The sequence below is a fragment of the Falco peregrinus genome, chromosome 6, assembly GCF_023634155.1.
Source record: "Falco peregrinus isolate bFalPer1 chromosome 6, bFalPer1.pri, whole genome shotgun sequence".
Classification (NCBI taxonomy): Eukaryota; Metazoa; Chordata; class Aves; order Falconiformes; family Falconidae; genus Falco; species Falco peregrinus.
Window position 1 is genome coordinate 43,064,754 of NC_073726.1, and position 14,682 is coordinate 43,079,435.

Here is a 14,682-nt window from a genome sequence, read left to right on the forward strand (position 1 = left end):
ATGCACTTCCTATTTTTAAGGAAAAGACAAGAAGCTTAAAAGACAATAAAAAAAATCCACAAAAGAAACAACATCAGCAATCTAACAGCTGGTTTCTTCAACACAGGAAACTTTCACCTCCCAAAATTCTGCATCATTTAAGGATTTTTTTATATTCCAGATAAGCAGCTTCTTTTACTTTGGGAAAATTTTGAGTAATGCTTTTCAGCACTCCAAAGAAAGATGGGGAAAGAAAAATGGAAAGAATAAAAGATCAGAAACTACTTTTTGACAGTTAAGTTGCCAAAATTCAAACCAGGAAAATGTGAATGATTAATGCTTAAGAGGAAATGCTAAACATCACATCGACAAACAACTTCTTACAGCACTTTTTTAGCTGCTGAATGAGTTTTTAAGAACACTCAAGAAAACGGATTATTTGTCAATAAAAGAACTATTATTTTTAATATTTATAATCACTGTACTGACTATGAAAACCCATTAACTTTGTAAGTCTTATATTTGTGAAGCTAAAGACACTGACACCTTTGTTTTGGCCATGTTCCATGCAATTCTTTAAAAAGTACTTCTGGTTAAAATAATCTTAATCTGCTTCTACTACCTCAGAGGAAAAAAAAAAAAAAATTATATGTACTCCAGAAAAACTCACCCAAAGTAACTTTCATCATATCCAAAGACAAAGCATTTTTGCATATGATAATTTTTTAATCTCATGTTTTATAGTGCAAATAGAAAGTAACTAGAAAGTAATTAGAAATAGAAAGTAATTAGCATTTTCACCACAGGAGATAACATATACCAAATACTGTACTTCAATTTCATCTGTTGAGATCATTACATAGCTCAACAGCAAAAAATCATAGTTAAGTTTACAAAGCATGCAATTCAACAACTGTTTAACATTCTGATCACAGAATTTTATATCTGAGATTATGTACAGAAGAGCACAGTAACAGTAAAATCAGACTTCTGACATGCTAATCCATATTTATATAATAAATCAGTAGGGCTTCATTCAACTGCAAATACATGCCCATAGCCTCAACTGGACCAAGCACCTTCGTGAAGTTCTTTCATAGTGTTACTGCAGTTGTGTAACATTTACATATTCTGAAATGTATAATAAAGACTCAGATGGGACTATCACAGAACACATTTTTCAAGCCTTCAACAAAACAAGCCGACATTTTATCCTCACATTTTAAATAGAAGAAATCAGGATGCATTTAAGAAAATCTTTTTGACCACTGGGTGTCACTCTTGTTCTGCGTAAAATAAACTGCCTGGCACTCTTCTCAATTCTGTTTTGTTGCTGTTGTTTTTCAGCTTTAAGCAACCCTGATTCTTCCACAGTGGGAGAAAAAGATGGAAGAATTTTTACACAAGTTTCTATAAAACACTTACTATTTTTCAAAACCTTTTACTGCTGCTTCTGGCCCCAGTAGTTCAATCTTGAGAGAACTCTAGTGCACAAAGACCCTTATGGGATATGAAAGATATTTTCTTTTTACAGTGAAGTTATGTAATAACATAGTTATGCTACATCTAAATCATCACAGTCAAACAAATAAACTGTGTAGCCCTGTAGCGCCATTGCTACTTAACAGCTTCATAGTGAGTTTGCCACATCCTCAAGAGTGAGGCTTTGAGCAAGCTTGTCAGCTCAGGTTTGGTGTCTGTAGCTAACTCTTTATTTTTCTTTATCTTTGTACGGTACAGCCATAGTTTTATAGAGATAGCTACTATGATGCAGTATACAGAAATACAGGCCTGGTATAACAGCAGACAACTTGAGAAGTGGCATATAAAAGTACAGCCATGAGATGACATTCTTAGATTAGACCACTAATATTTCAGTTAAACTAACAAGTAATTCTTGTCTGAATATTGAAAGTGAGCTTCATCCTTGGCCATAAATATTGACTGTAACATTACCCTGTGCACTTTATTTATCATATCAAATAATCCCATGTCAAGCTTCGCTGCAAGCATATGTATGTTACAGCCCTGTTGTTTAATATTATTCCTTACATTTCGGATGGGAACCTGAGGTATACACTAAGAAGTGTTCGCAGAAATTAACATAACGTACAATGGAAATATCCACTCATCAGTCCAGCTGAGAAAACAGGGAGGTCAGAACAAGGCTATGGTGAACTTCATGATCCTATCATCCACCCCACCAGCCTTCAAAATGGCGCAGGTGTCTCTCCACTGTATTGAGGCCTCAAGGTACTACAGTCACGGAAGCAAATATTAGACCAAAGAATTCAGTGAAGTCGTGTAAAAAATGTGACTAACCAGGGAGATGCACTAAATGTCTTACAGTCCCAGGCTAATATGCCTAAAGATGCCCTCATTATGCCTTCTACCCTTACTAAACAAATAGTATAACAGAGACTTTCATGTCATACCATTTATTTAATTCACATTTCAAACAACAGAACTAGAAACCACTTTTCCGCTATCATCTTTTACTTCAACAATGTCCCTTCCTACATCCCTGCTATTTCACTGCTCTGCTCTACAAACTGTTTTGATAACAAAGAAAAATGGCCTAAATAACCCCAGTCCATGCAGGACACCACTGTAAAGTCTTATAAAATACCTGTACTCAGGCTGCCGACTTATAGGATGATCATCCCTTGGCCATCTGTAACCCGATTCATCCTGTAAAACATACATGTAGAACAACTGTGTGACATGTATCTAAACATCAGATGTCAGGTACAGTTAGTTGCCAAATGCTACTTATTTACTGCAAAACCAAAGTATTTAATGAGCTAAAGGAAAGTATCAATTATTCACAGCAAGTTTTTTCTCAGTTTATTCACTCTACCCCATTCCTCTTATATTCCCCCTCTATCATTACTAAAGAGAACAACTTTGCAAGACTGTAAAAAACAGAAAAAATAAAAAAAAAATCCAAGCTACATACATAGGCATGACTTAAAAAAAAGAAAAAAATTCCTCATTGAAATGTAAATTATCATCAATAGCTTGAAACTACAGAATTTCAAATAGCTGGGTTGGAGAAGGCAACAGTAATGACCTTTCAAACGGACCATAAATTTTGTATTTAAGTATAGGTACTGGAGAAAAAAATATGCATTCAGCATCAGGACAGAATTTAAACAAGTGAACAACTGTGCCAATTAGAAGGCTAGGTAGACATCATTCAACAAGCTGCACGTGCAAGGACCTGTTAAATAGAAGGATTCTGCAATCATTCTTCTATTCATCCAGATAACTGCACTGCACTACAGAGAGGACCTCTGGCCACTTTTCCCAGTTCAGACTCTGTGCTTTCCACAGATGGGGATAAGGGCTCTTTTCTAAGTCAACAGAGCAGCTAGGAATCCTAAGCAGCAGCAAACAGCTATTACCATATAATCACAAGAGTCTTAGAAGCACAGTAACTGCAAAAAAGCACCAAGTATCAAAAGCCGGATGTTTTTTCTATTAATTTTATTTTGGTTCATAGCAGCAGAATAGCAGTAACATCAATGCTCTGTCTGAACTAACATTTTAATTTTTCAGTATTCAAGCACTAATGCAAAAAAACCCCATCATAAACTTGTAAGAAGAATCACCTTACGTACACCTCGGTGTGGAGGGCCACTTCTTCGATCATGGGCAAAACTGCGACCCTCTTCATAGTCTCTGTACTCAGTGTGACTGTAATCATCATACCGACTGTAATTGCCATCCCCAGGTCTTTCAAGAAGTGGTGGTTTCTTGGGCACAACATTTACCACTCTATGGTAATCATCCTAAACAACAACAACAAAAAAATCATATTGCTTTTAACAGCTGGAAATCTGTAATGAACACACAAAAGTAAAAACAAGTTATTTCTATAATACGGGACTATAATAACCTTAAAGCTGAAATAGCACAAGGGAACAACAAACAGTAAAAGTCATGACAGTCTGATGGCACAATAACTTACTAAATCTAATTAGTTGGTTCGGACACCATTCAGATGCAATCCTTTGGCGTTACAAGTTTAATTATAGAAGGAAAATTTTCAACATGGTTTTAAGCTTCTTTTGGAAATTTAAAGCAGTAGCATTAGCTACTTTCTAAGCATCAGCTACTTTTTTTTTCAGCACTAGCTACATACACATATATACATACTCAGAGACTTTTACGTTAACTTAGGAATGCAATAAAGAAAGTTAAACCTGTAACATCTGTAGAACAAGGAGCCCATTATATGATTATATTATATGAATCAACTGCAAATAAAAAGCAAATTAAAACATGAATGCAAGATTATATATTTTAAGTCTTCCTCCTTCAGCAAGATATTTTTTCCATGAGCCTTAAAAACACAAACTATAAATGCAGAAACCTGAGTTAGCATGTGCAATTTGGAGGGGAAAGATAATCAAACTAGATTTTTTAACAGTGGTAGAAGTCACAATCTAATGTACCAGTAGTTTTTGTAGAAAAATACATTAAATTCACAAACTCCTAAATATTGTCATGCAAAAAAAGTTAGTTCTGATTTCAGAGAGCACCCAACAAACTCACTAGAGGGCAATCCACAGCCAGCCTACAGCCAGACTGATGCAAAGTAGAGACTACATACACATTCATATACAGCCATAATGGTTGATCTACCCTTACCTCACTCAGTATCCTCCACATGTTGGTTTGGTTTTTGTTTGTTGTTTTGTTTTTTTTTTTTTTAGTTTGGCATCTTACAAAGAAAATGTGCTCTGAAGCTAAAATAAAACTGCTCCATTCTTTAGCCTCACCCAGAAGTCCCCATCACATAACTATACTGACATACAGAAGGATAGTTAAATGAAAGCCCGAGATGTACCCACTTACAGCTAACTGGGTCAAGTGCTTGCAACTTTATGTTGTTTACCAGGATCTGAAAGCAAGTATTTCTACTACAGTCTATACTTGATACATAACTAGTACCCGGTTCAGATCAGAACAAGTCTCTTGCTCTCTCAAACAAGGGATACTTCATTCTGTGCCATTGACATGCCTCAGTTCCAATGCACTAACCTACCAGCAAATTGCTAAACACATCCACAGACTGAATAAAATTAATTCCATTTTACTTGTCCAGTCAAAATTAAAGTCAGCCCTCTATACATGGACAGATAAAATGGCACAGGCCTGCGAGGACAGAAACTGCCTGCCAACTACCTTGAATCAGCTGAGCTGCATGAGAAAGAGCTTCCTATACATCTTTCAGTAAGGCAGACAGACAACAGGTCTTGGTTTGCCCAGCTACTACGGGTGTTGTTTTGGTGCAGATGGATAGTATTGACTGGTAAAGGAGTGTATTCAGCTAGTCTTTTCATCCCCAGCTCCAAACACATGTAATATAAAGCTATCCTTCAAATATCTAGTTAATTTTTGGATCAAAATGAATGCATCATATCTTTTAAATTGTAAAGTAAATTTTCATAATGCATATGCCATGCATGCATTCTTCTGTGGACAGCCGGAAAGACTAAGAATTTAGGAATGTCACTGTTATAATGGTTAAATTAAATTAGCACTGCGTTAGTCAAGTCAAACATTGATTAAAAAAAAATATCTGTGAAAATAGATTTTGCCTTTCTTCATGTCCTATTACTGATAAATATTGTGGAGAACCAGCTGACTAACTACCCTGTGCCTGGAAATGCAGCAGCTTTGTTGCTGCCTGTAAAAAGTTAAAAATGTCACGGAGTAGCCAAACACTAATACACCACTCAATAGAGAAGACTCGTAACTAGTTACCAAGCTGAAAATACAGTAGAGGGAAGCCTTGAAGTATGCCAAGCCAGCTATGCTACTATCCCAACATTTAAGAGAGTTAAAAGAAAAGCCAGATAACAGGCACAGGTACCTGGAATTTTTATTTTTACAAACGTACATTGCACAGCATGTAAACAAAAATATCAAAAAGTATTCTTAAAAGTCCTATTTAAGTGCAATAGCTCAAAAGACAAAGCTACACCCTGTTTTCTTTCTTCTTTAAAGACTTCAAACATGGGAGAAAAAAAGATTAATAATTTTACCCAACTCTTTAGCACAGAGATTTTCTAAAACCATTCTCAAGCTATTCTACAGCAGAGTAAGCATAGCTTCTGCATTTGCTTTTACAAGCATAACATACAGTAGAATTCTCCATCCCTACAAAGTAGGCTTCCATCAACACACTTTTTGATAAGCACTTCCCTTACAAGGCTGCAAATCACAGCTTCTTTAGCAAGGATGTTCATAACAAATATTGAAAACGCATTTCATTCTAGACTTAAAGCACCATAATAAAAAACTGCATTGGTGACAAGCAGTTGTTTCACCACGTCAAACGACATAAAAAAAAAAAAAAAGTCTGTGGAAAAATATAACATAGTATGGCCATTGGTTTTCCAGAAGTTATTAAAACCCCTGTGTTTAATAACATAAAGAAATTGAGTTTTTTGGTGTAATTATCAAATGCAATTTTTTAAAAAACATGTTCAATAGATTTGAAAAAAAATACAAGATTTAATTTTGTAGGCATACTGTTATCTCTGTGTGGATTGTTGGCTTAAATGTTTGAGAAAAAACAGAACTTGGGGTATACTAGGAACTTAAACATGTACATAAATCCAGCCCTTATGGTACAAGTCATGGTATATAGGTACAGTGTAACGATATAATGCTAAAGAAACATACTATACACTTACATCAGGATGAATCCTTGGAGGGAGACGTTCTCTTGGAACTCTCTCATAGTCATATCGCCCTTCAGACCACATTTCAACTCTTCGATATGCCACTAAAGCCAACAAAAATCCAATTAGCCAAATACAAACTTGTAGAGGAATGAAGCTGGGTTAATTAACAATATACAGCTGTGGGCTGGCTTCAGGGGCGGTGGGTTGGCTGATGTGGACAAGGTGCAGCTGTGGCAGGTTCCTGCTAAGTAGTTAAATAGCTCTAAGGGGTATGGAAGAGGAGCAGCCAATGAAGAGAGACTGGGAAGAAGCAGAGGGAGGAGAGAGAGTACCCTGGAGGTAGGAGACACAAGGAGAAGGATGCAGCAGAGGGAAGAAATGGGGTGGACTGGCCTGAAGAGTATGAAGAAACAGCATGGACGGTAGATGAACCTTTGAAACCTTCTGGGGGATTGGTGATTGTGCTGGGGCAAGGTGTGGGAACTACTTATTGAAGTTAACCTGGTATGGGATGGTAAAAGCCTTGTTGCAGCTGGCTAGTTTTGAGAGTGCTGCAACACAAACTCATGAATAGATGAAAGAACAGCGAGCACAGAAATAAAGGTTCCTGGACTTCCCCTGTTATAACGAACTGTGCAAGAGCCCTATACGTACACTATTTTTAAAAAAAACTAACCCTTTCAAAATAAAGTTAAAAAATACCTAGTTATAGAAAGTAATCAATGAACTTTAAGCAAAAATAACTCGCAGTAAGTGCAAGAACAACTGCAAATGAGTGCAACAATCGGTAGAACTACAGGACTTACGCATACAATAAACAGCTCTTTTGAAATATGTATATTGTAAATACCAGCTGCACATGTAAATTCATACACACACATCTTATGAAATTTTGATATTGCTCTGGTAAAAGTTCAACTACTATTCATGAAATAGAAGAATTTCCACATTTTTATATAATATGATAACTTGGATACAATTATTTCATCATCTCTACCATCTGGAAGGAGGCTACAACACAGCAGGCAGTTAGAACAAAGCTACATATTTTGAATACATAAATAAAATGCATTCTTCATATGCAGATTTTTCCTATTTTAAATTGGAGCCAGCAGAACACAAAAATTTCTCTTTCCAGAGAAAGGTAGCTTTCAAAGTCAAAATTAGTAACAAAATACAGGTGAAAACAAGCCATGACCACAAGAGCTTCTAGTCATGCTATGTTAGTCAACACAAACTTGAGGAAGTGAAACATTTTGGATGATTGTAAAGGTGACAAATTATTATATTATACATTGTTGAAAATAGATAAGAAATTGCTAGAATTATATTTTTCAAAGTTTCCCTTCTCAATGCTATATCTAGCTATTAAAAATAATAAGAAAAAGAAACAGTGGGACGTATTCAGAAGAAGAAATACATAACATTGTATCTACTTTCACAAAATAAAAAAACTGAACTGGAAATAGGCTTATGAGGCTATATAAAAATATTATAGGTATAAAGAATCAACATGAAAAAAGGGTTTACTAACTACAAACAGCACAGCACTATGTCAGATAAATACTTCTGTGAAAAATAATGAACACTCACATACTTACTTTTCTGTCAGTTTTAGCAAGTCTGCTTCTGAAGATCCATTCGGTTACCTACAAAAAAGGGAAGAAATGGAAGTTAGCAAAAAATACATATATATTCATATGTACATTTTTTCTTTCAAGTAAACCAGACCCTTAAAAATCTGTCTTTCGACTGATTGCCCCCATAATCTGTCTGAATTAGTACAGAGTAACTCACTACCTTCAATTAAGAAAGAATAAGAACGACTCAGCTGAATTCACAGTATCAAAAAACTTCCTGCGACAAACTAGTACAGATACAGCACTTTCCTAATAAATTCCAGAGCCCTCTTTCCCTTTTGTCATCTCTTACTATCTCAAGTCTCAGTTTTTCTTCTGTGTGTTAGCAAAAGCTTTTGGAAACTACTGTAAGTGCTTTCTTAAAAACAGTCAGACAAATATTTAATATAGTCCCTTAAATTAGATTTATTTAACTGTCTTTCAATATCATTAAGTAGAGAAAAGTAAGACTCAGTTGGATATGATGAGAAGTTAATGAAAAGTTTGATTTAACAAATGCTTTTCCTTTGGTAGGTCTTTATGTTCAGAGATTTTGACACTACCACTGGTACAAACGAACCACAGCATCTTCTTAAAACACTGTTGCATTTTATAACAGACCGTAAGTACATTCCACAACAAGAAACATTCCATATCAATCTAGCTCGAGATTATAAACCAAAAGCAGACTAAACCAACAGTTTGGCTGGTCCTGGTTTTGGTAAGAACAAGAGCTAGAGGGTCTATAGCCCTCTCTAGTGCATTCCATGTAACAGTTGCTAATTCTGAAACCATTGCTCATATTTGTTAGTCATGTATATCCATCAGAAGCACCTTCCTGGCAGTTTCACAGTAACTGCCTCAACTTTTCTTCATTCTCTTACTTCGGGGACTTTTGCTAAAGCCTTAAAAAATCACACCGGAGGCTACACATGCATTAACTGTTCTTAGGCCAACACTGTGCCCTCCTTCCCACTTCACTGGGAGAGTGCTCTATCTGCTCCAAACTGTCCCCACAAACCTTTTCTTTGTACCTAGAACAGTACCTGAATACTCCTGTGTTTCACATGTACTGGAAGGGACAGAATTAGATGAGGCATGACAAAATTATCACACTGGAACAGCATAATGGGCTCTTTATCAAGTTTTGCATCTAGACCCTCATGCCCCAAGGCAGACCATTCCTTCTGTCCATACCTGCCCACAGATGGAGAGCACCTGAGCATCCCACGGCACCTGCTCCCATCCCTGCCCATCCACTCCTCACGCACACACAGACTTTGGTACCTGATGGCAAGCCTCGCTCAGTTTTTAGACCAACAGCAAATATAAGAAGCTGGATTCGGATGAGATACTCAAGTAGGTGTTTTTGCATTTTGACACAGCAGTGTCCATGCCCTGCTGTCTGCAGCAGTTAATGAAATTGTTAACTGAACAGAATGCTCAAAAAGCAACACGTTTCAGGTAAGTGCCACTGAAGCTAAGTGCAAGCTTGCATGCACATCATGCTGCTGTCAGTCAAGCCACCTCCAACATGCCAACACACATTACTGGCAGCAGACACTGACATTCACGTACACACTTGTAGAAGAATGGCTGCAGAAGCGTGGCCATAGAATCCCTAAAGATCTGCACAATCCAGGCCTGGAATTAGAATAGGCCTGTAATTAGAATTGTGCTGAAGTTAACAAGAAAGTGGCCTTGATCTATTCTTGAATCCTGAGACCAAGTAACTTTGTTGTACTAACAGGCCATGGCTGTAACAAGCTGCAGCTGTTAGGGAAGACAGGTGCAAGGCCAAGGGAGATAGGGAGCGGAATGGGAATAAAGGGAGTAGTAAACCGCAAGGCTAAAACATAGCTAACGCAAATAGCTGCATGGATAGAATGCTTGTTCTAATCATGATAATTAGTGGTGTGAGAGCAGTGCACACTTAGGGGCTAATAACCAATTATATGTTTACTTTGGGAACATGCTTGTGTATTGAGGCTATATAAGAAATGTTAGAAGCCAATAAAGATGAGCAAGATGCATAACTCATATGGAGTAATTTCTTGACTCCGGCGGACCCCTCTCCCAACACACACTCTGTTACACGGTCAGGCAGCAAGGCTGATAAAAACACTCCTATTTTTATCACTGTTGATGGATCTCACTGAAACTAGTATGGATTATCACCAGTACTTTGACAAAACAAAAACATAAGCTGGAAAATAAGCAGAGATACATTATCACAAAAGTCAACAGGCTGAACAAAAAAATACAATCTCAGAAATTAGAATACTTTGCATTTAGAGGAATGAAATTAAGAAAGTTAGAGTCAACTATCAAGTACATTGCTTAAAATGCTGGTAAGGAAAATAAGTTAAGAGGAGACCAAATTTATATAGTAGACTAAATGGGCAAATTTGAGCTGGGACCAAGGAGAGAAAGTAAGGATGCACCTGAAAATACCAGAAGACACCCCACCCCCCCCAAAAAAGGGGACGGGATGGGGGACGATCAAACAACCTAAATGTTTAAAGGGAGGAAAATGCATTTTGCAGCACCTTGAGCACATTTCATCTGTTACTACAGAAAACAAATCCCATTTCTTACATGATGTGACCTAAAGTTATCAGCTTTAGTAACAACCATGAAAAAACTAAACTCTTTGGATCAATATGAGAAGATTCTATTAACAAGGATTCAAGAAATCAGACCTCAAGTTTACTACACTCTGTTTAGATGCATCTATTCTCTCTGTACAGTTATTCTAAAAAGATTTAAAAAAAAATCTGTTTTTGTTTCACACCTACCACCACTGTCACTCATATTGACTATTTTCTATTAGTATATACAGCAAAAGTAGTTAATATTTCTTTAATATCATAACATGTAATCACTTGCTGTATTAAACAACTTCTTCCTACTTTTGATCAGAGGTGACTGTTTTCCCCAAAACAAGGTCTTAATTTTGTCAAATAATGACACTCCAGCACATGCAAAAGCCATTCTATTAATGGAGTACAAGCTGCTCCACTGTGGCCAGCTGCCAACAATGGCTTTGCTCCGATTATCACAGCACTATGCCTTGCTCTATCCTAGTATAACTGATGCAATACAAAAAGGGCTTCATCCTCAAGCCCTTAGGTCACTTAAACTTTAGATCTTTTGCACAACTGGGTTCTCCTTATCAGTCATTAATTTCTTATTCTTTTTCTTTCTAAATAATGTATGCTAAAAAAAAATAATCCCTGATATGAAAGCACTCCAGTATTCCACAGTATTATGTACACCATTCTCGTCTGTTTGCACACACTTGAGACATACATTTTCATCACAGCTAGAAATATCTACCTCTCCAGGATTCACAATTTTCCAGCATGTGCCATCAACCTTCAGCAGAATCTACCTTTTTGTTTCAAAAACATACAGCTTTCTAATCTAAACGGCTACATCTTGCCATACGTGAACAAAGCACAAAAACAAGCCAGTGCTGTAAATGCAGAGGCAAGCAGCTGCAGTATCTCTGATGCTACTGGGATATATCTGGTTTTACACTGTTACTTTGACAAATGGCAGAGATTGACAAGTGTCAGCCAATTCTGTCTCTCCTCTGCTTTGGAAAACTCTCAAAAAAACCCACAAAAAACTTAAGACACTTTTGTATGAGTAAGACCTAGAAGAGATGCTTAGAGAATTCTAACACTAGAAATATCATGGCCAACTTTGCAACAGTTCTGCTTTGAGGACATAAAGACAAACAGAAAACACCACTCTTCCTTCCAACCATTAGAATCCGTATTTGATAGTTGATGCCAAAACAGCACAGAGTAACTGCTCAGAGACGAATTTTGTCTTTAAGCAGCAAAGGTATTTATTTCATGCAACATTGGGGAGCTAGCCAGTTCACACCGGATAAACTAGCTCCAAAGTTTTCAGTGAAAAGTTAGGTATTTTATAGTTTTCATAAGAGGTTACAACATCTTACATACATATTCATTTGATTTTGACACCTAATCATTCTGTTCATAATAGGTGGGATCTAGGTGGAGTAAACCTTTCAACTTTCTTTGTTCAACGATTTCCTGACTGTGGTCCCCTTTACCTCCTTCAGATGCCCACCTTATCTTTTCTAATTATTCAGAGTATATTCCTTTAACATTGTCAGTGGAACCTTTTCTAATTATTCAGAGTACATTCCTTTCTCAACACAAACAGAGCATCACCCAGAGCATTGTACCAAACTCATCCTGACCAATCTTTTTAACACCTTGCTCTGTTTCATAGTGCTTCAAAGATATCCCAGTATGTCTTACCTAGACAAGGCAAAACAGATAAAACTGAGTTTGGGGTAAAAAAAAAAAAAAAAAAAAAAAGTAACTTTCTTCTCCTGCCCCCATACTTGGAACAGGCAGATAACACCAAACATAGTCCTCTACTGGTAAGACGAAAAAACAGAAGTGTAAAAGCAGAAGGAAAAATCCATCATAACAGTACATAAAATACTGCAAGGGAGGCATTGAAGAAAAAACAAGGATTCAAAGAGAATCTGTCTCTTCCTAACAACAAATATTAGACTATAAGATTTTCAAAAGAAATAGAAGCATGACTGCTATGAGTCTAGCCATATTCAACCCATATACCAAATAACCTGAAGGAAAAGGCTTTCTTCCAATCCTTCCTGACCTGTTCACAATAATTTTGACTTAAAATCAAAAAAAAAAAAAGGAAAAAATATTATTTAAAAGAGATCTGACCATAAAAGTCAAATTAACTCCCACCTCAAAAGGGAAAAAAGCTAGAAATGTATAAGCTGAATAAAATTATTCACAACAGCAGTATTCTCATGAGGATTTACAATCTCACCGGTTCAGTTTTCTTACCACATCATTTTAATATATCGCAGCAACAGGAATGGAGGCAACACATTGAGGGCTATATTAATACAATGACTGATATATTAGCACTTATCTTTGCCTGAACACCTGCAGTTACCAACGTCCTGTCCTTCATCAGCATCAATGCCATGATTCTAAGACCAGGCTGTGATGGGGCTGCTACACTAGCAGTGTCAATGCAAACAACTGTATGGATCACTGCCTCCACTGTGACTTTCCATCTTGCAGCACAAACATTTTGACAACAAAATACATCAGCTCACTGTACTGTTGTCATAATGGGTCAAAACTGCAATGCTTTCAATATTTACACTTTAAAGTACCAACCAACTGAATATTTCATCCAGGGAAGCTACTGTATCAAACTCTATTCATTGCCTGTACAGGTTCTGTGGGTTTCTACATCTTTTTGTGTATTTCTGACAAAGTCTTTGTTCCCTTTAAGTCCCAGACACCTGAGATAAAAAATTTTTACAAAACTATGCGTGAAAACTAATGCATGTACACAGAATACTTAAGGAGTATGAGTGAGAACAAAGAACCATGGAAAACAGACTTAAAAGCATTTGAATACTAATAACTTCACGTATATTCCAGGACACACTATTGTTAAGCTAAACAAGAATATTAATTCTAGTACTTTGGAGGAAATCAGCTAAGTTACACGCGTCTTACTCATCCCTCTACAAACACAAGGATACTGATGCTGCACCATCATACCCACAAGACACCTCACAGAAAGTTTTTACAATGGGATTTATACAGTCTTTAAAGATTCATTACCAATTATTAAAGTCTGAAATAATTCTCAGAAGTATGCACAAGTAGGAGCATCCTTCCTTTCAAAACAAAAACACAGATTAAACTGAAAATCAAAATATTCTGACGCGCATGGGTTTTAAAAAGGATTAAAAGACAAAGTTTGCAGAAGCCACCCTCGGTGCTGCCGCCGCAGCCGCCTGCCCAGAGACAACCCTGCCCAGTCCTCCTGTCCCGCCACTTCCATTCACCCCAACTTCTGAGAAACCCGGGTAAGCCAAGGGTCCCGCCCCACGACAGGGGCTCCCCGCAGGTGCAGGCACTGGGAAGCCGCTTCCGAAGCCCCCCCCGCCCCGGGTGCCGTCTCTCAGGACGGGCCTCACTGACGCTGGCGCGACCCTCCGAGCACAGGGCGGCCCCTCGCAAGCAGGGCGAGGCGCGGCTGGAGGGGAAGGCAGGCCCCCAAGGCGCCCCGCAACGCCAGCCGCCGCGCAAGGCAGCCGAGCGGAAACCCGCCGCCCGCGGGCCGAAGCGGAGGGCCACGCGATCGCCTCTGACAGGACGAAGTGCCAGCTCACTCCGCGGGGGAGGGCAGCCCCCACCACTCACCCGCCTCCCCCTCTCGCTCCCGCGGCGCGGCACGCAGCTCCCCGGGCCAGCGCCGAGCCTCCTCCCGCCGCTTCCGGCGCTCCGCAGACGTCAGCGGAAACGCCCGCCCTCCTCCCACCATTGCCACCGCCT

The 14,682-nt window shown here is 38.0% G+C and overlaps 1 protein-coding gene across 4 annotated transcripts in view; it reads right to left on the reverse strand.

Moving 5' to 3' along the window:
* Nucleotides 1-14,666, reverse strand: part of PPHLN1 (periphilin 1) — a 70,545-nt gene extending 55,879 nt beyond the window's left edge. For 2 of the 4 annotated variants that reach the window (XM_055807117.1, XM_055807118.1), the window contains exons 1-5: nucleotides 14,551-14,666; nucleotides 8,282-8,329; nucleotides 6,690-6,781; nucleotides 3,603-3,773; nucleotides 2,609-2,670 (exon numbers count right to left, since the gene is read on the reverse strand). In XM_055807117.1, the coding sequence (XP_055663092.1) occupies nucleotides 2,609-2,670; nucleotides 3,603-3,773; nucleotides 6,690-6,781; nucleotide 8,282 (326 nt within the window). In that variant the 5' untranslated portion in view covers nucleotides 8,283-8,329; nucleotides 14,551-14,666. Of the gene's footprint in view, nucleotides 1-2,608; nucleotides 2,671-3,593; nucleotides 3,774-6,689; nucleotides 6,782-8,281; nucleotides 8,330-14,550 lie in introns of all 4 variants that reach the window. The other 2 variants (XM_055807116.1, XM_055807115.1) reach the window with 1 other exon arrangement.
* Between the last annotated feature and the right edge of the window lie 16 nt (nucleotides 14,667-14,682).